At 43.9% G+C, this 26341-nt stretch overlaps 1 protein-coding gene across 1 annotated transcript in view; it reads left to right on the top strand.

Moving 5' to 3' along the window:
- DOCK2 (dedicator of cytokinesis 2) overlaps positions 1-26341 on the top strand; it is a 395355-nt gene that overhangs the window by 353648 nt on the left and 15366 nt on the right. The window contains exons 35-44 of the mRNA XM_054691629.1: positions 925-1081; positions 3302-3342; positions 7199-7289; positions 7933-8052; positions 12921-13010; positions 14539-14643; positions 16551-16692; positions 20504-20585; positions 21842-21926; positions 22287-22373. Of these exons, the coding sequence (XP_054547604.1) occupies positions 925-1081; positions 3302-3342; positions 7199-7289; positions 7933-8052; positions 12921-13010; positions 14539-14643; positions 16551-16692; positions 20504-20585; positions 21842-21926; positions 22287-22373 (1000 nt within the window). The remainder of the gene's footprint in view (positions 1-924; positions 1082-3301; positions 3343-7198; positions 7290-7932; positions 8053-12920; positions 13011-14538; positions 14644-16550; positions 16693-20503; positions 20586-21841; positions 21927-22286; positions 22374-26341) is intronic.

Here is a 26341-nt window from a genome sequence, read left to right as displayed (position 1 = left end):
AGCACAAGTATAAACACAGACACACAACACAGAAATGCTCTTCCACTACATACGGCGTGTGGTGGGTGACAGCATGGAGCCCGGAGGCAGACTGTTGCTATTTATCAATTGTGTGCCCTTGGACTAGTTAGCTGAATTCTCTGTGCCTTAGCTTCTCCACATTCTCTGTGCAGACTCCCCATCATCAGATGATGATGAGAGATTAAATGAGTTAAAGTTTGTGAGATGTTTAGAATGATGCCTGTGATATGGTAGACAATATGTAAGTTGATTAAAATATACATATATTGTTCTGAGACTTGCTCTTCTCACTGAACTGTGTATTTTACATTGAGTTTTCATGTCAAAACAAATCTGTTTCCCATACTTTTTAATGGCCTCATTGAACTACATTTGTGAATATGCTTTAATTTTTGTAACCATTTCTCTTTTATGGACATTTAAGATGGTTCCAACTATTTCACAATTAGATATAATTTATAAGTATTATTAGTATAAAATTTTGCATGCTTTTGGGAAATTTCTATAGAGTAGATTTCTTCAGGTAGAATTGTTGGACATGTGCCTTTACAATTTTGATAAATATTGTGAAAATCATTGCCTCCAATAGTTGTACTGGCTTTCTCCCAAGGTAAATGTATAAAGGTAACCATTACCCCATACCACTGGCCATTCTGGGATTTATTTTTCCCCCATTTTAATGGTGGAGGAAAAAATTAAATACCTTCTCTACTGTGTATAAGTGTATAAATGAATAAGTGATTAAATGATTCAATGAAATGAGCCTATGAATCTGGGGAGCTTGGACACATTGGTTTATTTGGCTTGCATTCAACTCTCCCCTCACCTCCACACCTCCCCCAGGCCCCAGCATACTCTTTCTCCCCAGGCCATCAGCTCACTGATCCCCATCTGTGCCCACAGCCTGATGGAGTGTGCTTCAGAGCACCCGACCATTTCCAAGTCAGTGGAGAGCTTCGTGAATCTGGTCAAAGGCCTCTTGGAGAAGCTGCTGGATTACCGGGGCGTGATGACAGATGAGAGCAAAGACAACCGCATGAGCTGCACTGTGAACCTGCTGGTACGGGCGCTGGCGGGCATGTCCCCATCACGTCAGAGCAGAATCCTGGGGGCAAGGCTGACTTTGGGCTTCATTCTGATTCTTGATCAAGAAACAGGGCTAGGGCTTTGGGGAACAAACAAAACAGGGGATTGAGTACCTGCTCTGTCATCTACTAGCTCTGTGTCTGGAGAGTTCACCTTTCAATGTTTTAGTTTCTGTATATATGAAATGGGGATGAGTAGTCAGTCCCTTTAGCTCTTAACGCATCACATAGAAGGAAGGTGGCAGGATAAAGGGTTAAAAGTATGAGCAATCACAGCCCATGGGTTCTTATCCTTCTGATAATTCAGAGGTGAGACAAGAAACTTTTCTGAAGGTGTAATTGGCTTATCTGCTCCATGGGGAAAATTACAGTATCTGTTTCAGTAGGTTGTACAGTCCTGGCCCATGATTAAGTGCTCACCATGTGTTCCTTTCCTTCTCTTACAGAATGGAGTAATACCAAAAACCAGAATTTATAGAAATTTACAGTAGGTTAGGCTAAGTAGAGCAGCTAATACCAAAACCAAGCTCTTAACTCCTAGAGGACAAACCATGGGTCAGGTCCCAAACAGATTTCCTCACATGTCCCTGAGATGTGGACGTGAGACAGGTGGTAGCAGCCATGTTGCTTCAAACCTGCCATCTCAGCTCTCCCAAAATGCTTCAAATGAGTCAAATCAGCCAAAAGACCACATGACATCCATCACATCAACCCCCTGCCATTCTCAGCACTCTAGAAATATAAATCTTGTCCTCACAATTCTGTGGTGAAGCCTCTCTACTAACCCTAAGTGCACTCTTTTTAAAGAGCCTAGATATTGCCATTGATTTTTTTAAATCCTAAGGGGAGTTTAAAAATCCTGATTACAGCAGAAAGGAATCCTTTGCTAATAATACCACCAGGTCCAATTTACATAAAGGGCATGAAGAGGGCTTTTCGAGGAGTTTCACAGTTTCTCTCTCTGGACCAGCAGAGGTGAAATATTGACCTTCAACAGTCAGGCTGTGACCAGAAAGAAAGCTTAGGACAGGCAGTTCCACCAGCAGTTAGACCCTGCTAGTTTTGGTGTGAGGCTTAAGCATGGTATCAGGGAAGAACTCAGGGTTGGATAGGGGAGGCCTCAAGAGAGCTGAGGTCTACTCTAACTATGTACACACTGACTGTGTGCCCTGAAACACCTGGAACATGTCACGTCCCCCTCTCAGAGTCACAGGTGTGTGGGGTGCATTACACTAAAACACGGTTTTCTCATAGATCGGATCATGACCTCCTGACTCAGAATCTGTAAGGACTTGTTTAAAAATGCACAGATTAGAATCTCTGGTGGCAGAGTCCAGGACAGCTATTGGTCTCAATGACCCTTAAACTGGAATAAGATTTGTCTTCCTCGGTATTGTGAAGTTTAAATGATTTTGGCTGTGGAATCTCATCATAATGCCTGCTAATTCCACATTATCAAGCTATAAGGTCTGTTATCACTAGGATCGATGATCATTATATTACTCTGATGATTGTTGTTATTCTGATTCCAACTCAGGTCCACCTGGATACAGTATCTGAGATATTAAAGACCAAGCTACATTTCCTATTAGACATTTTCAAATCAAATCCTTTGAAAAGCCTAGTAACTTTGTCTTAATCTTGGCAGCCCTCCTCTCAGTGCACCACATAGCTCACCTGTACCCTCTGATATGTGAGAGCCTAGAAACTTCCTCTGTCCATTTATAGTCTGATGATCTAGGAAGTGACTTGCAAGGGCAGAATTTCCTAATGAAGCCATTTTTTTAAAGATTTATTTATTTATGCATACAAGAACTGGGGTATAGGCCAGACGTGTTGGGGGTGAGAAGATTCACCAGAGAGAGTAGGGAATAGAACAGGCAGACTGACTGAAATACACTGCTGAGGGGAGCAGCGGGCGAGACAGGAGAGGTCTGCTGCGCCATGTGGGTAGCTCCCTGGCCGGCTGAAACTGGAACTCATGCTGCAGAGGCTGCAGATAGCTTCACAGTGCTGTGCTTAACCCCTTGTGCCACCAGGGAGGCCCACCTAAAGAAACCCTCTGAAGTAAAGTTTTGCCCCATCTCCAAACCCCCAGACAGTAACTAGCAGTTTTCCTCTCATCTCCATTACTACACCCTCCACCCTTGCCACCCTGCAAAGAAAAATTCTCACCCTTATTTTTTCTCACCTAGAATTTCTACAAAGACAACAATCGGGAAGAGATGTACATAAGGTAAGATTTTTACTCTCCTGCTCAATATTTATCATTGGCTCCCCATTGCCTTCAGGATAGAATTTAAACTTATATTAACACTCAGGTCCCTTGGGTTTGCATTCCTATAAATCTGCTCAAAATTCAGCTGCCTCCATTCTTCTGCAATCAACTCCCAAAATCACTTGGTTTTCTCAGACCAGCATGTGAAGACCTAATCTAGCATTTACAAGGCATGTAGTTAGACCAGTGGTCAGACAGTTTCAAAAGGAAAAATAATACCAAGTTGCATGATACCCATTTCCTTGTAAGCATTTAAAAGATATTTATTTCAACATATCATGAAGGGTTTTCTTTTTTTGAACATTAGCCTAGAGCAAAGAAATCTCTTGCCAATTTTTCTCAGAATCTACTATTTTTTCTCCAAAGATTTTTTTTATTATTGTTATTTTTACTCATTATAAAAATAATACTTTTTACCCAACCAAAAAAAAAAAAAAAGACTCGTAAAATACAGACAAGTAAAATTAAAAAATGAAATAAACCCCTGTAATCCATACATCTCTGGATTCTTTTATATTTATATATAGATTGAATTCTATGCATGCATATTTTTTGCAAAAATCAAATCATATTGCTCATAATTTATTTTTTGGTTGGCAAGAATTCCATGTCAACAGATGTATTTCAATATCATTTTTAATGAAACTATAAAAATTCTTTTTCCAAAATATACTATAATTTATATAGTCAATCCTATATTATTGAACATTTAGGTTGTTTCCAACTTGTTCCTGTCATAAACAGCACAACAACAAAAATTCTTGAACATATATCTCTGCATATATCCTTATGAGGCCAGAGGCAGCAAAGTGGAATCTATCAGATTAATGAGCATGGCACTGTCAAGGCTTTTGACACATTCTTTCAAAGTCCAGAGACTCCAAACCTGTATTCACTCTGTTATCATTGCCAGTATTTTTAGGGATTTAGTTTAGTATGACTCCAGAAATAGGAACTATCGTTTGGATACCAGATAATCATAGGTTGCCCTGTGCTTGGATAGCATTTATAACATCAGTAGAGATGATGTTGTAGTAGCCAAAGCCTGGGATCTGTAGGGCCTGGGCTATTCACCATTACCCACATGACCCTGGATAAATCACACAAGCTCCCTGGGCTGAGTTTCCTCCTGTAGTGTGTTTCCATTCTGCCTTCTAGTCTGCAGATTAAATGAGATGCTATAGGTAAAGAGCCTGCACCTGGTTCCCTCCCTCCAACTTCTTTTCTCTCCTTCCTGTTTTAGAAACAAAGATGGCAAATCCCTGATCTCCATAACCTTTGGAGATTTGAGTCCTATAGTAATCTTAGGAAAACCACATTTGCCTAAACCAGACATTGTAAATAGGGTATAGTCTGAAAACCTGTTCTTGTTTGGAAGACATTGTATTTAAAAACAGTTTTAATTGGCTGCCAAATTTTAAAAATCTAGACATTGTGCATTAAAATCAAAATCTCTCTCTTGTGAAAAAACTCAGAAGGTGTGGCATCCCTGAGCCTTCACCCTGTCCCAACAACTGTTGCCCAAACTAGGTGGTGGCAGCCCCTTTAGATGGGTAGAAGAGCCATGGTCAAGAGAGTGTCTCCATTCTCCCATTGAATTTCACCCGGCCCACCTCCCGGCTCATTAGACCTCTGTTTCAGTTTCAGTCACTTGTTGGGCCAGCAGAGCTCTTCTTCTGTCTTCCTTTGGGCTTTGCTGTAAGCTACAAATCCCATGAATCAATTAAGGAGTTGAAAGTAGCAGGAAGCCCTCTCTCTGCTCTCACCAAGGCTTTTGGATTCATCTATCAAGGAACTGAGGGACCATGTATAGGCAAGAGGAGACAAGGTACAGCCATGTACAAAATGTGTAAGCCCCATTTAGGGGTTTCTAAAGGTGGACTCAACACTCCCTACAGGCAGACCACATGCAGCTTCACTGATAACTCTGATCAGCAGAAAGTTAAAGTGGGAGAAGAATGGAAAAGCCATGACTATACAGTCAGAAATAACTGGTGTTGAACCTAGTTCTGCCAACTTCCTGCCCTAAGAACTCCACTTAACAGATCTCTCAATCTTACTTGTTGGGGAGTTATCGGGCTCATGAGTTTATATAGTATATAAAACACCCATTTGTTCTATCACAGTTGTGGTTTTGACTTTATTTATTTGATTATTTGATTCAAATTCTGCCTCTTTTTCTAGACTGTAGATTCCAGACCCTGAGAATGGAGTCTACTTTTTCCAACATTTATCTCTGATGTTTGGTATGCCTGTACACTCAGTACATAGTACACACGCCATATGTATAAACCCAATTGAATTGATTGATGGCCGATTGAATCAAAAAATGAAAAAAAGGTCACTAGCATGTCCTGGCTCATTGATTATAAAAACCATTAGCTGGCTTTTCTTCCTCTCCAAATTTTTGGCAGTTCCTACCCTGAGGTCAGGTAGCACACATTTGACCCACCACCATATTTTATGTGACCAGAGACATTAACAGCTAACTCGTCCCTTGATGACATTCTGTGCAGAAAGTTAAATTTCTACAAACCCAAGCCTGAGCAATGAGACCTGCCTAGAGAGTAGATGTTTGAGATGCCCTTTACTACCATGGTTAGATAGGCATGATCATGGGTAGCACCTCTCCTCCCAGAAGAAAGCACCGAGGGTATCACAGCATCTTCCCTTCACCAGATGACTAAGAGTTAGGTTTAAATAAATGCTCCTGATGACATGCAAGTCACCACAGCAACGGTTCTTTGGCTCTAGATTCTGTTTCTGGAAGTGGCAAGAAGAGAAACCTAATTCACATGATAATAGATAATAGCTGTCACCCCTCATTGTTGATTATGGGATGATAATTTTCAGTACACACTGCATTTATTAGCAGCAGTGCTAACTGGTACTTACTGGACCTTTCATACATGGTCTGCTTGGTCCTTTCTATGCCCAGCAACTTGCTGTGTTGTCACTTTACAGGTGAGCAAACTGAGGTTCAGAGGAGTTAATTCACTGCCCCTTACTACCAATCATGTATCAAATATCTAAGAATTGAGCCAAGATCCTCTCTTCCTTTGCTCTCCTTCTTGTCCTCATTGCCCAACAAATGTAGTGTCACCCTGGTGTTGAGAGCTGGAGCATTACATTGCAAAGGAGTGGGGAAGTGGGAATGTGATTATGGTAGAATGGTAGATTCTCCCTGTTGATACCTCAAGGTCCTCATGTGACTGTACAAGGTGTACCCCCAGTACATATCCTTTTCTTACAAGGAAATGTTCTTCTTTTATACACTGAAGAGAGGGTCAGAACTGCCCTATACAGTGCTGTGGCTTGTTTGATCTTTTAGTCATAAAATGATTAGAGCATGTCATCTGAAGGTGGTTAGCCTGGGACCACATCCCTGCTCTTCCATTAATTAATATGTGATTTCTGACAATTGATTTATTTCTCTTTCCCTTATTTCCTTTACTTGTCATATTGCATTGGCCAGGTCCTTCAATATCCTGTTGAATATAGATTGGGATGGTGCCTAGGCCAAAGTTTTTTCATCTGAAAATGGGAGTTTTGAGCAGACCCATCTCTCAGGGTTGTCATGAGGATTAAGTGACCTATGGCATTCAAGTACTTGACATGGTACTTGTTAGGGACTAAGGGCCCCACAGATGCTAGGTGCTGTCACTGTCACCATGCAGAGGGAATTATGAGCTGAGATGGAAGACTGTCTTATGGCCCTGAGAGATACCCAGTTGTTCTGACTTTACCAGTACTATCATCTGTCCCTTATCGCCTTATCACCTGCAGCTGGTAACTAACATGCATCCCCAAACAGGTACCTGTACAAACTCCGAGATCTTCACCTGGACTGTGAAAATTACACAGAGGCCGCCTATACCCTCCTCCTCCACACTTGGCTTCTCAAGGTACTGCCATATAGTAAAGGAGATTCATGCTGGGATCCCCTCAGGGTCTTCACAGCAAGTTAAAGAGTTAAAAAAAGTAAAAAGAATAAGTCAAATAAATTTTGTTATTCTTTGTATCCCCAAACTCTTGACCTGGCAGATTATTTTTCAGCAGTGCTTCGCCTGGTCACATAAGGTTTTGAATGACCTTCACATTTCGTAGCAACAGTAACCCCCTGAGGTTTATCTTCAGGCTTTATATAACATCCAAACTATTTTATATAACACCCAAAACATCAACTATGAATTGTTAGCAATCCCAGTGAGTGAGCTGTTTTCCTTCTCTTGAAAACAATGCTGTAGCTGGATGAAATCAAAAGCATTTCCTTTAGCTTTTGAAGAGCTAGGACCATGTCCCACAGGGGTTCAGAGAAAATCCCTACAAATCACATTAACAAAACAATAGAGTCAAATAAGCATGACCTGGCCAAAATCAGGAAGCTGTAGACCAGAAACTCTCTAATTGCTGACACTGAGGGTGGTAGGAAGCTGGCAGGCCGGGTTGGGAGGACATTACAGGACTTCTGCTCCTCATCAGTGGGAAAAACACCTTCCCTAGCCAATCTCTAGGCTCCAGGTGACTCTGCATGTCCTCTCTCTGCAGTGGTCTGAAGAGCAGTGTGCATCACAGGTCATGCAGACCGGCCTGCAGTATCCCCAGACCCATCGACATCTGAAGGGGACCCTCTATGAGACCATCATAAGCTACTTCGACAAAGGAAAGGTAAATTGTTCCTGTTCTCCTGCCTGTGGAGACCCTGACTGTGGGGAGGACCATCTTCTCCTACCTTATACACCCAATTCTCCTTCCTCCCAATCCTAAATCTGATCAATTCTTTCCATCTTCTCTCTGCCTCCATTCAAGGCATCAACATTGCTCTCACTGGACATTCAGTGGTTCCTAAGCAGATTCTATTTCCTCCATTGTCCCCAACACATCTCCTTCCACATAGGAAACAGGGTATCATAAAACAAATGTTGGATCATTGCTATTCTTCTGCTTATAATCACCTCAATGGCTCTCTAACTCCACTTAAAATTAAGTTCCACAATTCTTTGTATGACCTGGGGGGACTCACATGAGCTATCGCCTAACTGCTCTAATTTCATCCCTGACATTTTCCCTCTTGTATGCATGCTCTATGCCAAGTGTTTTGCACTTGCTTTTCCCAGCTTGGAACATTCCTCTCCCATTGTTTCCATGGACACCTCCTTCTTATAACTTAGGGCTTTGTTTGGCTATCACAATCTCAAGCAGACCTTCTCTGGACACCCAGAAGAGCATCACCCCTTCCCTGAATCACCCTCATGGTCTCATCAAAACACCTGTCACTCTCAGACACCACTTTCATTATTTTGTTTTCACTTGTTCATTTGTCTGTCTCCCTTCTTTAGAATGCCACAAGCACAGAGAAACTTTTCCACTATTAAATAACCAATGACTGGCAAAGTACCTAACATGCAAGGTCCAATAACTACATGCTGAACAAATGATAAGATTGAATATGCACATGACATTGTGGTGCCGTCACTGACCTCAAACAACAAGGACACGATGCTTAGTTGGGTTTGGTCAGGAGATTGGTCAGACCAGCTGTTGCCTATCTTCCAGTCTCTAGTGGACCTTCTAGAAAGACCAATACGAGCTGTAGGAGACATGATGTGGCAGCTAAATTACCAGGCTTTGGTGCCAGACTGGCATGGATTTCAAGTCCTATTCCTTTATGACCTACAGTTCCCTTGGCCTCACAGACCCCAACTCCCTACCCATAATAGTGAGATACCAATAGTAGCCACTTCCTAGCTGTATTGCAAACATTAAAAGAGAAAGTGCATGCTGGGCCCCTAGCATAGGACCTGGTATACATCAATATTTTGTTAAGTTTAACTGTCATCATTATTACCCTCTCCACCTTCAAGGGCGCAGTTGATGGGCCCATTTGTCCATTCAGCCTTTCTTTTTTTTTTTTTTTTTTAATTTCAATTTTTTTTTTTATTTTTTTTTTAATAGAGGCATGTTTTATTTGTTTGTTTATTTGTTTGTTTTGTTTATACATGCACTGGGTACAGTCAGAAGCGCGGGAGGGTGAGAGAATTCACCAGAGCCAGAGCGGGGAGCAGAGCAGGCAGAAGGACCGAAGTACACTGCTGAGGGGAGCAGCGGGCGGCAGGAGAGGTCTGCGCGCCATGTGGGACCCTCCTCTGGTGGCCGGGGAGCAGCCGGGGATCGAACTGGCGCCGCAGAGGCTGCGGGCAGCTTCGCAACACAGTGCTCAACCGCTGCGCCACCAGGGAGGCCCCCATTCAGCCTTTCTTGAGTCTTCTGATTACTTAGAGTCCTTCCTTCCTTTGAATTGCAAGGCCTCTCACAGTTCATTAAAACAGTATTTAACATTTAATTCTGGTCTATCCTGTCACTGCAGCTCATTGCATCTGTCTTAGTCTGATCTCCTCACCTTCCCTAGAAAGATAAAATGAGGTAACGTCTGTGAAAGGGCTTGTAAATTCCCAAGAACTGAGAGAAGTTGGAGAACACTGTTCATATAATTTACCATTATAAGCCCCTTGAGGGCAGAGATCCTGCCATCCCTAGGGCCCCCTTCCTGCTAGACTTCAAGTCAGAGCAGAGAAGAAAAAAGGCATGATCCCAGCCTAAAGAAGCTTACCTTTAGTTGGCTAAACAGACATGCCAACCATGATTTCATTTTTGCACATTTCCTTGTGGTATACAGTCACTGTGGAGGTGAGGAGGGAACAGGGTGGTGCCAAGATACTTTGGGAGCAGAGAGGAGGGAGCAGATAGGTACAGTGCAGTGTGAAAGCACTGCTCTGGAAGCTTTTACAATGAAGCCCAAACTCCTTAGCAGTCCTTAAGTTTTAATTTCCTTTCTCCACATGGAAGCAATGAAAACTTATTGTTCCATATATAAATAATGGGTTTCTACTCCATCAGCCCATCTGTCAGCACCTGGTAAACTCCTCTACATCCCTCAAAACCCAGCTATTACTTTATTTATGTTTACTTTACCTGCTTAGGTTTAGTGAAAGCAGAAACTGTGTCTTGTCCTCTGTATATGTGCTCCATCACTGCATACCTTACAATGCTTAGAAATCAGCAGGTACTCAAATGGATATATGAGACTCAGAGACATGGGTTACTGTTCCATTAGGGCAGACCTGGTAGAAAATTTCTGATTCCCATTCTGCTCCCTTCCTGGTCTTTTAAAACATGGGGAGCACATTTCTGGCATATCATAATGGAAAGTTGGCAAAGACCTTCACTTCAACCATATAGCTCCCTGGTCCAACCTAGGGGCATTACCACCATTTTCTTGTTCAAGCTGAAGAGAAATCCCTAGCCCAACTTGGCACAAGAACTTAGTTCCTCCAGGCACATAAAGCATTTTTATGATGCTCACTAAGCTGTCCATGGGTTTACAGCCTCACTCTGCACTTGCTTTTATTTATTTTTATGCCTGGATGCAGAGAGAGCACTTTTGCTACAAAGCACACACTGCATTTTGGCAACCTCCTCTCTCTCCTCCCCCACCTCCCCCAGCTTCTCCATTTAGGTGCATTTTCCATTTTAAACTGAAAGTGAAATGTAGTGAGTGTCCCGAGGATTGTCAGTTTTCCAACCCACTCCGCCTCCCTGAAGAGGTTCTGGACCCCTTCAATCTAAGATGGTGGTATGGTCTATTGGCTTCAGCTAAGACATAACAGAGGAAAAGCATCCCCTGTGTCCAGAATTTATCTTTCTAGACTTTTTTAAAAATGGAAAAGAGACTCACATACCCATTAAGAAGTGATGGGTAGAGCATCCCTGGTGGTGTAGTGGGTAAGTCTCAGCGCTATCACCATGACGGCCTGACTTCAATCCCTCCCCAGGGAGCTAACCCACATATGGCACTGCAGACCTCTCCTGTCTTGCCAGCTGCTCCCTTTAGCAGAGTGTTTCTGTAAATCTGCCTTCTCTGCTCCCCTGCACCTCTACCGTACACCCAGTTCTTCTATCCATAAATAAATAAATAAATAAATAAATAAACAGGTCTTTTTAAAAAAAAGAAGTGATGGGCATATCGTTTCAGTTGTGTAACATGAATGAGTTTTAGAGATCTGTTGCACAGTACTGGGCCTATGGTTAACAATGCTGTGTTGTGCTCTTAAAAATCTCAAAAAAATAGGGCCTCCCCTGGTGGCGCAGCGGTTGAGCGCTGGGTTGCGAAGCTGCCTGCAGCCTCTGCAGCACTGGTTCGATCCCCCGCTGCTCCCCGGCCACCAGAGGAGGGTCCTGCATGGCGCGCAGACCTCTCCTGCCACCCGCTGCTCCCCTCAGCAGTGTACTTCGGTCCTTCTGCCTGCTCTGCTCCCCGCTCTTGCTCTGGTGAATTCCCTCACCCTCCCGCGCTTCTGACTGTACCCAGTGCTTGTATAAATAAATATAATATAAATAAATAAATAAATAAATAAATAAATAAATCTTTTTTTTAAAAATCTCAAAAAAATAAATATATATATATATACTTTTTTTTTAAAGATTTATTTTTATTTATTAAAGAGCTGGGGTAAAGGCCAGAGTCGTGGGAGGGTGAGAGAATTCACCAGAGACAGAGCAGAGAGCAGAACAGGCAGACAGACTGAAAGCACTGCTGAGGGGAGCAGCGGGCGAGGCAGGAGAGGTCCTCTTCGCCACGTGGGATTCTCCCTGGCCAGCCGGGAATCGAACTGGCGCTACAAAGGCTGTGGACAGCTCCACAGTGCTGTGCTCAACCTATTGCGCCACCAGGGAGGCCCAAAAAAATAAATATTTTTTAAAATATGTGTAAGGAGGGTAGATCCTATGTTATATGTTCTTACAACAGAGATAAAGAGCAAGGAAAAGAGAAGGGAAGGAAGGTAGGAGGGAAGGAAGGGCGAGAAGGAGGAGAAGGGGAAGCAAGGAGAGAGGGAGGGAGGTTGACCAAAGAAAGATAGGATTGCAGAGTGGAGACATCATAAGTGTGAATATCAGGAGAACTAGAATCTGACTCCAACTCTGTTTCCAGAGATTCTCTGACCTTAATTCACCTGTATATTCTCTATGAACAGTTTCTCTTTGAAAAATCAAGGGAACACCTCTCTGCCTCACCTACCCACAGGAAAGCTGAGGGAGGCAAAGCTTCATTTCTGTAGCACATATAAGGCAGAGGATTGAGAGCAAGGTCACAGGTAATACCAGTTGGACATCTTCACCCTGCTTTCTACTGGGGCGGTAGCTTTGCTTCTATGACTTTACATTTCTCACCTGGTAAATGCAGAAGCTATTACCACCTCTCAAGCAAGGTTGTGAAGATCTAGAAAGCATGTAAACCATGTAAACCAGGTGTTCAGCCTAGTCTATGGCTACCCCATTCTTGATCAGGAATATCAGGCGAGAAGCAGAGGAAGAGTCCTCCCCTGGAAGCAGGGGTTCCCCATGCATGGTACAAGGTCTGAACCAGAACGGGGCTATAGCTTAGACCCAGAAGGCAGAGCCTGCCAGGATCCCTTCTTTGGCAAACATTCCTCAAACCTGCATGTGCACGCTGACCTTTGTCTCATGACTTTCTGCAGATGTGGGAAGAGGCCATCAGCCTGTGCAAGGAGCTGGCGCAACAGTATGAGATGGAGATCTTCGACTATCAACTGCTAAGCCAGAACCTGGTAAGGCATCAGAGACCGAATTCCCTTGGGCTGGTGCTCAGGTCTCAGTCCACCAGAGAGGCTGGGGGAGAGGGCGTGCAGGAGGCCAGGCAAGCTAGGACAGCAGGAAAAGAATGGAAAGAAGACTTGGCTGAGAAGGTTGTGCAGAGCGTTTCCCTCCCAGAGGGGACTATTTCCAAAAGGAGGCATTCTGGGGAAACTCATCAGGGACAGTTCTTCCAATGGAATGTTAAGTACCTGCTTGGCACTGGGGCTGCTGCTGCTGCGTACCCAATAAACACTGTGCTACATTTGCAGTAAAATTCCCACAAATCACTGAGCCAATTAATAAAAACACAAATTTGTGCTTTCTGATTAACGGATAAATCACATTAAAATCCTCCCCATCTGGCCATTCCCCATTGGCTCCTCCATGCTCATGATTTGGTGGGGAGAAGCCTATCCTGCCTATGCCACAGAGGCCAGGGCTTGGAGAGGCAGTGGCCTCTGCAAAGAGAATACCCAATTTTTTTCTCTGCTTCCCCCACTCACATACCCCCACACATGTCCTGGTTGTCTGAGAGCAAGGGCCCTACGACCCTGTCTTAGTCCATTTCCAGAGGCCAGTCCAGCTGTTAGCAGGAACTTTAATAAAAGTCAAAATGTTGGAAGAGGATTTAGAGCTTTTATTTAGAGGAGAGGGAAGGGGCTTGGGTGTGGGATATAGTGTCCTAAGGTGATGCAAACACACCTGCATCTGTCCCATGAATATATATCCACTATATATTCATGTGTGGATGGGGAGGGACTTGTGCTTTCTAAATGTGTGTTCATGCACATACACAGGGTGACTACACAGGAATGTATCTATATCTAGAGACACTACCTAACAGTCACAGATCCATGCACACACACAAACATACCCAGGGCATATTCTTGCACCACATCCATGCACCAAACCCAGGTCACATAGAATGGATCCAGGTCCAAGCCCATTTAGCTTTTAGATTGTTTCAGATATAAAATATCTTTGTAAAGCACACCACTCTTGAATGTACCATATCATGATTTCTATCTGGCAAATAGCAGTCATAAGATGCCATCAGTTATAAAATAAGATGCAAACTGTTTTCAGAGATGTGAAAATGTGAAAAACGCACAACTCTTAGAGTTGAGGAAATGTATTAGGGGTGACTATACAGGTAGATACCTATATCCAGAGACTCTACCCAGCCACAGATCCTTTGTAAACATGTGCCTGGGTGTGCATGTTCCTGGTGAGGACCCTGCCTAGGTGGCTAGGTCAGTTCCATGCTCACTGACTGCACTGTCAGATGCCATTTCTTTATCTGCAAACTGGAAGTACGATACTTCCAGGGTTATTAAGAGGATGACAATATATAAGCTGGTGCAGGAAGAGTGTGCAAATATGTGCACTTAGCACTTTGGTTCTGGTATGTAGAACATTTCTTCACCATGCCCTCTCAGAGTTCAATATGTCTTTGATGCACATCTGTGTTGTTACATGCCAGGAGTTTTTTCCTTTCAGAATCAGCAGTCAAAATTCTATGAGAACATCATGAAAATCCTCAGGCCCAAGCCAGACTACTTTGCTGTCGGGTACTATGGCCAGGGATTCCCCTCCTTTCTGCGGGTGAGTTTGTGGGTGACCCAGACATGGGCTGGGGTGGAGGGCACTGGTATGTCCACTGGCTGTGCTTTGAGGACCTGCTCATGCTCAGCGGCTATTCTCCACTGTCCCATATCAGCCCCCACTGCCAGCTCACTCTCCAGCCTCCTCCATCATCACCACCACCACTACCCTCTCCTTATTTTTCTAAATATACAACACCCAGTGGTGCCTTATAGACTAGTGAGCTCCCCATCACTAGACTGAGGGAGTTCAAAGAGAGGCCAGAAGGACTCTGCTAGTTGGTACTCACTATAGAGCAACCAATCTCATTCTCAGACCTTCTAGTCTCAGGACCCCTTTTCGATCTTAAAAATTATCAAGGTTTCCCTCAAAACTTCTGCATTGTAGACTCTATCAATATTTACCATATTCCAAATTAAAACTAAGAACATTTTAAAATATTTATTTAAAATGGCATTTTTATTTAAAATAATAATTTATTTAAAATAACAATAATAAACTCATGGTTTGTTAATATCAGTTGGATCTTTAGGAAGAACTGCCATATAATCCAATTAAAAATATTGTGCAAAGAATGGAATTGTTTCACAGTTCTGGATTAAGAACAGACTGTCAGTTTCCTATATGCTTCTGCATTCAGGCTGCTTCGATATCTTATGTTATGCAACCTCTAGAAAACTCCAACTCTATACTCATGAGAGAATGAGAATGATCAAGGGAAATAACAGCTTAGCTTTATTATGAAAAAGATTTTTGTTTTTGCAAGATCCTGAGAGGGTCTTGGGGACTCTTGAGGGTCCCCAAGCACAGTTTCAGAATTCACTCAAGGTGCAGAGTTGAATTAGGTCACCTGGTTTGTGAGCTTCAGGTTCATTTCTGAGGTCAGGGAGATGAAAGAAATAGTAAACCTGAACTCTGACCTCTCCTGATTCCCCACCTAGTCAAAGGTAGATAAATTCCTCACCGTTACCAATCATATGGAGTTAGAGTGAGCTGGTAGTAAGCACCATGAGCAGAGGGCTAGATAGTGTAGGTCTCCTTAGTGAAATGGTGATGATTTCACAAACCAGAATCTCCAGGGAAACATGTTTCAAATACATTTCTGGGCCCTACTGTAGCTTCCATTTCAGCATGTCTGGAGTAAAGGCTGGGAATCTGAACTGTTAAGTCTCCGAGGCCCCTGCAATGATCTGGCCAAATTTGACAGCACTGATATATAGAGGTGACAGCTGTGGGTTTGGGCAGAAGCACTTGTAGCCATTAGAGGCAGTGCAGATGGTATGGATATGTCTAGAACAGAGTTTTCAACCTCAGTAGTGTGACATTTTGGACCAGAATGTCCTCTCCATGGCAGGGCTGTCTTGTGTATTAGAGGCTGTTTAACAGCAGCCAGGCCTCTATCCACTGGGTTCCAATAGTGGCCCTCCCCGAGTTATAACAACCAATATCTCCAGTCATTGTCAGAGTCCCTTATGAGGCAAAACCATCCCTCTTCCAGTTGAAAATTCCTTGTCTAGAGTTTAGTTTCAAAGAAGGGTAAAGTGTATGCTTCCAGTGGAGTGAGGGCCAGGAATCAAGTGATGAAGAAACCAGATGCTGGTCCTGCCCAGCATGCCTGACCTATTAAAGGCATGGGGGGAATTTTGCGATCCTCTGTTGGGGAGCGTGGATGTGACACAGTGAAAGTTAAGTGAGGGATTTTTCTGGAAGCTGTACATAGCATGTCTTGAAGACGTTCTCAGCATCCATGATTTTTTCTCCCTTTAGAACCAATCTTATTAAAGAAGTGGTGCACCCACCTAGAAAGCCAGTCACCCCGTGTTCTTTCCTCAAGTCTCTCAGCATTGCTTGGATCCTGTCTTCTAAGCTTGGGTCTTGGATCTCTCATGGGGGTCATTTTTCTGCAGAACAAAGTTTTCATCTACAGAGGGAAGGAGTATGAACGAAGAGAAGATTTCCAGATGCAGCTGATGAGCCAGTTCCCCAACGCAGAGAAGATGAACACAACCTCCACACCTGGGGATGATGTGAAGAATGCCCCAGGCCAGTGTATCCTTGGAGAAGGCCTGCTGAGGGCTAGGCAATGGCAGCCCTGTAGGGATTTCAGCCCACAGAGCCCCCTCTGAGCACTCAGGGTCCCTGCCAGAAGCTCTGCGGTGGTTCCTATCTAGTGTCTAATTGGATCCAAACTACCCATTTCAGAAATCTAAATATTGCAGTGATTGGGTCATTCATTCATGCAATGAGTACTCTTAAGCCCAATATTGCACAAGATGCTGGAGATTACATACACAATGCAGTCCTATCTTAAGAGAGTTTGTAGTCTGGCAAGTAAAAAATAGACATTGAACAACCATTTTCTCCCTTAACTATGTATTTATAAAAATGTGGTTAATGCCAAGAGAGAATTGTGCAGGATGCTGTGACCAGGAGGGCGGGGAAGGCTTCCTTGAGGAAGGTGATGTTTGAGATGAGTGATCTGCTGAAGGATTAGCAGGAGGTGGGGAGATCATTCTGACTGAGGGAGGCACTGTCATTTGCAAAGACCTTGAAGCAGGAGGGAACATGACAGGTTCTAAAAACTGAAATGACTCCACATTGCTCTTAAAATAAGATCAAAACTCTTGGATTAGGCCTGCCAGACTGTCTGACCCCTGTGGGCCTCTCAGTGTGATCGCCTCTGACTCTTCCTTCCCTCCCTCCTGCCCTCCTGGCCACACTAGCCTTGCTTCTTTTCTAAAACATGCCCCGCTGTTCCCACCTCTGGGCCTTTGCAGTGTCTGTTCCATCTGCTTGGCATGCCCTTCCCCAGCTCCTTTCTCATGCATCATATCCTGACTCGATGAGGCCTTCCCTGGCCACCTTATCTAACTGGGCTTTTCTGAGCTCTTCATGACACTAATCACAAACTCCCTTTGCTTGCTTTAGAGATCTGTCTCAAACTTTTGTGCTTCTTGAAGGTATACCTAAGCTGGCCCATAAGCTCCATGAGAGCAGAAACTTTGCTTCTTTGTTCACTTTGGTGACCCCCATATCCCACAGTGCCTGGCACAAAGCCAACACTCTGAAAATACTTGTTGATTAATAGAAAGACAAAGAAAACAAGAGAAATAGAAAAAGAAAGAGGATAGACACATAGAGAAAGGATAGAAGAATAGAGGCAGGGAGGGAGCCAGTTCTGAGGATCCAGAGAGGAGGGCAAGGGAAACGAAGATGAAACCAGTGAGGCTGGATAGGGTAAAGGTTGGGGTGGGAGGGGTGGTGTTCACAGGGCAGGAGGCAGGATTCCTGGTAGCAAGCAGTGTATAAACCCAAGAATAAGACAGCCGAGTAGGGGGCACATTGACCCAGCCTGACTCCCCACACTGCACCCTTTAGCACAAATTAAGTTATAGCCTTTAAAATGGGCCTGACAGGTTGCATGGCTGGTCGGCTAAGTCTGCTGAACCTTGATCCAAATATTTTTCCCTTGGGTGATAAATATTCATCTGTAACCTTTTCATTATGCTCGCCTGCCCTTCTTGCCTGCTGTACCATGGTTATTTGCAGGAGGAAATACAACTGTTGGAGAGGCTGGCTGGTTACAAATGTTGAATTTGGTTACAGGCGAGACACAGGATTAGTAAGAAGGTCCTTCTAAGTGGACATCCTTGTGCTGAACAGCAATGTGGCCTTTTAACTTGGGAAGAGAGCACATGTGTGGCTGGGCCATGGCTTCAGCACATGGTGAGGCATCCAGCCTCATCCTCCAGGATGTGGTCTGTGGCCTTTGGTGTCTCTGGCTCCATCAGGAAGGGTTTAGAGTCTCCTTTTGGACCAGAGTCAAGTGTTAAGAACTATAGACATGACCTAAAACCTTCTCTAAACAGGAATTGGCAAACTTTTCTGAAAAGGATCAGACAGGGAATATTTTAGTCTTTGTGTGTCACATGGTCTGTGTCACAACTACTTAGCATTGTTGCTGCAGGGGGAGAGAAGCCCTGGATAATACACAAACAGATGGGTGTGGCTGTGTTTCAATAAATCATTATTTATGGACTCTGAAATTTGACTTTCATAGAATTTTCACATCACAAAATATTCTTTTCCCAAAACATTTAAAAATATAAAAACTATTCTTAGCTGTGGATCTTATAAGAACAGGTGGTGAGTCAGACTTGGGTCAAAGTGACTTGGGTCAGTTTGTCAACTCCTGTCTTAACCTTACTTCAGAGTGGTTTTCTTCCTAGAAAAGGCTCTTGACAATATGATTTGAGAAAGAAAATGGTTTTCCTGAATATTATAAAATTCTTCCAGTGAGGTTTATTCGTTTGTGTTAGCCTGCCTCCTTTTCTCTCCTTTTCCCTAATATGTTTTTATGGGATATGGCATGAGTTTATCATGGAAGGGAGCAAGAAACTGAGCTGAACTTGGGATTACATTTTGTCCATTTCTTTTTGCTAGAGAAGCATACCCTCTAACATGAGAAGGGTCACAATCTGGTGGTGAGGGACCTGGGAAGGAGAAGGCAGGGAGCTGGAGAGATAAGATTCCTAAGCACAAACAAAATGTCGTGGAAAGGCAAGCAAGGAAATGAGAACTGAGTGAGGGGAAGTCGAATGTTTCTGGATGGTAATCTACATTTTCCTAGAAGGAGACATGGTCAGGTGGAAAAATATTCCAAGCCAAGTGAACAGAACTTGTTGGACACCGACAAATACTGGTTGGGGATAGGTTGGAGTCATATTTGAGCATTTGAATACCAACAAGAGGGGTTTGTGTTAACTTAGTGGCAGGAAATCATGCCCAGAAAATTTTTTGGAGCATGGTAGTCAGCAGGTAGGATAGAGGGACAAGAGAATTTGGAGACCTAAAGAAGAAATGGGTGAAGAAACCATGGAAGTCAGGAAGGGGAAGCAGGGCTAAGGCATGGGACTAGTGATGAGTGTCTGGGTTCATTTGAGCTGCCTTATTATCTGAAAGGTCTGAAATAAATAAAGGTCTAGAATAAGCATGACAAAGCTCTGGCCCACACAGCCCCTTTACTATGTCCTATTTCCAAGGCATCACTAGTCAATCATGTAACACTTTCCTACTGAACCCCTACAGGACCTTACAACCCTGCCACAGGCAGTTAATCTGAAATTTCAGAGTTTGGAGTGTAAAATGACATCTATTTGGAAACTCTGAAGTGGGGCTTCTCACACTGAACCAAGCTTATCATCTTGGATTTCTATAAAACTACAGGCTCTGACCTGGTAGGTCTGAGAGAAAGTCTGAGATTTTCATTTCTAATAAGCTCTCAGAAAATGCATACGCTGTTGCTCAGAGAGCCACACTGAGTCAACATCTAGAGTCAACAAACTTCAAGCTCCATTTTAAAAGACCCAGGACAAACCTCCACTCTGTTTTCAAACTGTGTGCAAACTTCAACAAGTTGCCTGGCCTCTTTGACCTTCATGACCATGTCTGTGAAGCAGAGACAATTAACATAATAACTGCTCAGTAAAATTGGAGAAACAAAAGAGGACAAGGGAAAGACATGCTCTGCAATTGATTAAGAGCTGTAATCCATTAGATAGCATTATTGTTAATAATAACAGCAGTAACGATCATTAAAGACCACTTACCAACTCTTACCAGAGGCTGAGTAAGGCTGAGCCCCGGGTGAGTTTACAAGTGACAGGCTGCTCTGATGAAGACCAAGTTGACTGCTAATTGCTCATGAGGACCTACTTAGCAGCCAGCAACCTGAGGTCAGTCATTCAGTAAAAACCTGGTCCCAGAAGGGCTGTCTGGAAAGTCTCAGCCAGGACTGTCACTTTTGGAACTGTCCCGGCTGTGAGACACATGGTGTAAACCCTTAACCACAGGACCCCAGACATCCAGTGCTTCACCGTCCAGCCTGTCTACGATGAACCCCCCAGTTTCAAAAATAAGCAAGTGCCTGACCAGATTACAAAGTAAGACCTGGGACTCACTGGAAGGAGGGAGGGGACGAAAATCCCATCGGACTACCACACTGAGCTGGTTGTAGGACAGGCCCTCATGCCTTTCTAGTTTCCTCTCCTTCTTAACCAGTCTATTTCTCCCTTTCCTCTTGGGAGAAGAAACAGCGCCAATTAGTCCCCTGGGCTCTACTCCTAAAAAGGCTGGAGCCAGACAAAGAAGGGAGGGACAAGGGTGTGGCTCTCCTTGCAGCACATGGGTCCTGGGTGGGCATGAACGTTGATGAAGTTGTTGAACTGGATGTGCAGATACTGTTGGTCAAGTTGCTTGTAGGGTGGCCCCAAACAGAGAGTGTTGTTTGGGCAAGGGATGTGCAAGGTAGGAGCAGGGGCAATACTCAAACTGAGTCCATTCTCCCAAAGGGACACCTTTCCAGCACTTGTTAAGGGCATGCACTGATAATACATGTGTTCAGACAATGATAAAGGACATTAGAGGAAGCAGTATGCAGACAGGTATCAATTTGTTTCATATCAGATTACAAGATCAGTGATGAGGCCACGAGGCAGGGGTCTGTGGGGCACAAAGCTGCACCCCTCCTAGCTGCCTGGCACATCCCCCCACAGATCCTCCATATAGCATATTGAGTGCCTTAGTAAAGACCTCTCCTCTTGGAGGCCCAGACCGAGGAAGTAGGAGCTCCTTTGTGAGAAGGGCCCCTTTCTTCAGGGAGAAGTGCCCCCCAAGAGCCTTCCCCAGTACACATTGCTGAGCAGGTGTAACTTGACTTTGATCTCAGCCGCTCCTTGTTCAGCCACCATGGGAAGCAAACAGTAGTTCTATATCTAGCACAGCATCCTGTTCCCATGAGAAAACTCCCTAGAGATCCAGGAAAAGTGATTCTTGGTGTGACTGAGACTCTTAAAGAAATCCTTGGAAGATACCTGTGGGTATTTAGGCTATGACCTGAGGTATATCTAGATCTTTGATTGCGGGCACAGAAAATGATGACCCAAGCAACTCTGTATGCATTCATGCTAGAATTCCAGCTCCTCAAATGCCCTCAGGGGTGCGCTGTTCTCATGAGGTTTTAAGACTGGTCTACCTCCTAATTCACCTTGCAAGAAAAGCCTGATTTTCAGTACTGGACCAAGGCCTATGCCAGCCAGGGTTACTGTAGTAGGCTTCCCCGATAGTACAGGGTCAGGTCAGGTTCCGTGTCAGTAGTCAGGCATGCTACCAGGAGCCACCACCTCTTCTTGTCTTTCAGCTTTTACAAATCCAACTACGTGCAAAAGTTTCACTACTCCAGGCCAGTGCGCAAGGGGACTGTCGACCCTGAGAATGAGTTTGCTGTGAGTATCTCTCCTAACCTTGAGCAATGAGCATTCCCTTGGGCCACTTTTGTCAATTGGAGGGTGCTCCTGACCACCTCAGAACAGAAGAGAATTGGATCCAAAGCCAGAGAAGGCAAAACTGACATCACTGATAGACTCCTCAGCCACAGGTTAAAATGTACTGGGTGTATGTCTAGGGAAGACTAAATTTCTCATTGAGAAAGAATTCTTATGGGTAAGGTGGGAGTGTGTTTCTGGGTCTTGCAGCATGCTGATTTGGGGTAGATGAAAGGCCTGGGTCCCCACTAAGCTTCTCTGAGAGCCAGCTTTCCTAAGTGTCTTGCTTTCTTGCCTCTGTCATCCCTCACTGGTGGACAGTCCATGTGGATTGAGAGAACCTCCTTCACGACTGCCTACAAGCTTCCAGGGATCTTGCGCTGGTTCGAAGTGGTTCAGACATCCCAGGTGAGTCCAAGGCCCTCAGGGCTTGCCCCTCCCTCCTGACAGATAAGATTCAGCTATCCTAAGACCACCCCACTGACTGGAAAAGGAATAAACTTTTGTTCAAAACCACCTGGGGATCCCCAGAGTTCCAGTGCAGGAAGGCACCTGAAGGAGCATCCACATTATCTGCCTTCAGATTTTTTATTAAATCAGATAACTTTTTTCAGATTTTTTTAAAGCATCAGTTAGCTATTTTTTTTCCTCACAAATGAACCTCCCCACCCCGTCAAATTCAATAATAAAGTTGGTGAATGGGGAACTGCTGTGGTTGGGTGCAGCAGTGCTGGAGCTTCCCCCCACTGAATCACCCCTCTAGTTCTCTCAACCCAGCAGTCATTTGGGCATCTCTGCAGAAACCCACTATGAATCCATTTTATGGCTGGATAAACTGAGGATCAGATAGAAGAAATGCCACAGAATCAAGCCCTGGCTAGAATGCAAACATTTGAACTCTCTCATGAAGATAACAAGTATTTTATTCCTCAATATGCCCTCAGTTTAGAACCCTGCAGATCCCAGGATACAGAAGAAAGGTCAGGGTGGCTATCCAGAAACCCGCAAAGTAGGAACTTCTTCAGAGTGTCTTATTGATTTATTCATTCTACAAATATTTAATGAGTACCTCACACATGTTAAACCCTGTTCCAAGAGCTGCAGATGTTGCAATGAAATTTACATTCTAGTGAGAAGACAGACTAAAAAAGCTAAGTAAATATATAATATGTCAGATGATGATAACCACTATTGAGAAAAATAAAAAAGAAAGATGATGGAGGAAGGGTTGCTATTTTAAGTAGGGTGATCAGAAAAAGACTGTCTGCTAAAGTGGCTTTGGAGCAAATGCCTGGAGGACATGAAGGAGGGGTTCATGCAGATATTGAAGAGAAGGGCTTTCCAGCAAGGGACTATCAAGTGCAGAGGCTCTGGGGCCAGCAAATGCTTACACCTGAATTAGAACAAGGTGGGATGAGCAGTAGGAGTCTGAGATACCACATCATGTAAGACCTCCTAGGCTGCCATAAAGTCTTGGTTTTTCCACTGAGTGACCTGGATCCTGAGCAGAGGAGGCACGCGGCCTGTGGGTGCTACAGCTTCTATCAGCATTGAAATAATCTCTCTCCAGTCCTGGATGTCCCCTAGCAGCCTAGTAGCCTTCCAACCTCCTTTCCCAGTTATATTTTGCCAATTGCCGAAATATAATCATGATGATATCAGCGAATGCTGAGCAAGTGCTCAACAGTTCATATGTATGAGCCCACTGAAACCCCTCAACAACACTTGCGAGGTAAATGTTACTCTTCCACTTTACAGAGGAATAGAACTGAGGTGCACGGTGAGTTAGTGGGTGGTTCAAGGTTAGTAAAAAAAAAAGGTGGGGTTTGACAATAACCTGCCATATCAGGCACCTGGACTGGGCTCACCGTACACCCTCAGTCTACCCCAGCAATAAGGAGTACCCTGGAAAGGAAGAAACTATGCATGCCTTTTAATCATGGGGTATTTGCTTTTGCAAATGTTCCAGGCACTGGGTCAGGGGCTCCATAGCATCTACCCCACTTCATTCTCACAAATCCTGTAAAATACACACTAGTAGTAATCCTGTTTTGTTTCTTTTTTTTGTTTTTTTCTTTAAGCTTTATTTGTTTATGCATACAAGAGCTGGGGTACAGGCCAGAGATGCAGGAGGTGAGAAAATTCACCAAAGACAGCAGGGAACAGAACAGGCAGACTGACTGAAATGCACTGCTGAGGGGAGCAGCAGGCGAGACAGGAGAGGTCTGCTTCACCATGTGGGTTGCTCTCTGGATGGCCAGGGATCAAACTCATGCTGCAGAAGCTGCGGATTCCTTCATATTGTGGTGCTTAACCCCTTGAGCTACCAGGGAGGCCCGTAATCCCGTTTTTGAATCGAGATATCAGAAACTCACTATCCATCTGTATCCTTCAACCACTGACCCTGGCTCTGCCCTGTCCTTAGGAGGTGCTCAGCATAGCGCCTCCTCATCAGCTTCCCTACCAGACCGTAGTCAAGCTCAGAAGCTCCTGCCTGCGCCATTCATCTCCACTATGGAATTTCTCCCCAAATAACCTAGCACCTCCTAATAGACTATGGAATTTATCCCTGTGTTTATTTTTAAATATATTAGACTAGAACCTGGGAAAGATAGAGACTTGTCTATTTCATTCCCCACCATATCTCTGAGCATCAATAATGGTCCCAGGTCCATAACTGGAGTGCAAGTATTTTTGTTAAGTAAATCAGTGAGTCCATTAATATGCTGAGACCCACAATGTCGGAACCAGTTACCTTATTCTGTGGACTAAGGATTCTGTAGTTAGAAAAGAAATCTTCAGAATTTTTGTTTTATTTCTTTTATACTGATACCCTCTTTGGAGCCTGGGAGGTTGGAAAACCTCCTAAGAGCTGACCAGAGTGAATTGAGCTCTAACAAGCCTCCCTTGGTTGAGTTCCCCAGAATGTCAGATGCAAAAGTTTAATGCCTACCAAGTGAGTTATTTCCAAGCCCTTGTTTTTGTGTTACCTGAGTTTGTATCTTATTCCATATTGTTTCTTTCATGGATTGTCACAGCTAGAGTACTGTTTGTACAATGTGTGTTTTCTGAGGGGATTCAAGTTCTGCTTATTGGGGACCCTTTCTTTGTTCTTGGTCGTGAGAACAAGCACCTTCACAAAGAACCCTGATCTAGGGCTCTGAGAGCAAATTTAACTCTGTCGCTAAGGAGCTATATGCTGCTAGACAAACATTGTATGTGTCTCTGGGCCCTCGTTTTCATCATCTTTAGAATACAGATGCAAAAGTATGGAATGTCAGAGCTGAAAGGGACTCTAGAGGTCATTTAGTGAAAGAGCTATAAAATCAAATACCTTCAGTTTCCCAGGAAGCTAATGTAAGTATGTGAAACAGTCACATTAAGGCCACAAGGAATTTTGGTAGCTGTGGCAAACTCCCTCAAATGAATTAGACTTTTTTAAAAATTTGGATTTGTGATGGTGAAATGATCAAACTCTGTAGGCTTACCTACCTATCCATCTCCAAATAGCAAACCCTTTCTGCTTCATGCCTAACCCTATTATTTTGCATATGAGGAAAGAAGACCCAAAGTCAGGACTTTAACTGCCAAGGTGTTCAGCTACACAAGGCAGATGTCATAATAAGGTGTGTCTGGTGTGGCTCTCAGGATCCCTGAGGATTTAAGTAGATGATATGAGGGAACTGCCTTTTAAGATGATTAAATCCCACTTGATTGCAAGGCATTACCATCACTTTCTCTTTTGGCTGATGCATCCCCCATTGTTTCCAAAATATTATTTTCTCCTGATAATGCATTTTCCACTGACAAAAGGTTGGACAAGGGCTACACACCTCTACTGACACAGCTTAGGAAAGAAACTACAGGTCTGAGGGCTTGACCATGCCCCAGAAGTCAGTTTAAGGCAAGTTTGGTAGCAAAGCTTAACCTATGTGTGGTGGAAGAAGCCTGCCTTTGAAATCAGGAATACCCAAGATCCCTCCCCAGCTTTGTCACCATCAGCCCTCATGCAGGGGAAGTAACTGAGAGTATATACCTGCCATGCTCGGCATGGGCAGGGACACAGGAGGCAAGCAATAAATGGAACCATGTCCTTTACCACTATCATAGATGTTATCAGCTGCTGACGTGCATGCCTTCCACAAATACATCTCCCCCATCACTCTGCTCTGACAGTTATGTCCTCATTCTACACTAACGCCCATAGGTGTGAATCCAAAGGAACTGTCATTCTCATTCTGTTCCTGTGGTTATAATGAGGCTAAAGATTTGGGGATTCAAAAATAGCTTCAGAAATGAGGAAGAAAGCCAATCAATAGGACTTTCCATTTTTAATAACTTGCCTTAAAGCCATGTCTTTGAGACTTGCCAGGCTA

Source organism: Talpa occidentalis, unplaced genomic scaffold (genome assembly GCF_014898055.3).
Source record: "Talpa occidentalis isolate TD23 unplaced genomic scaffold, MPIMG_talOcc4v2.1 talOcc4.9, whole genome shotgun sequence".
In the NCBI taxonomy this organism is placed as follows: Eukaryota; Metazoa; Chordata; class Mammalia; order Eulipotyphla; family Talpidae; genus Talpa; species Talpa occidentalis.
This window is presented reverse-complemented; position numbering and strand designations above follow the sequence as displayed.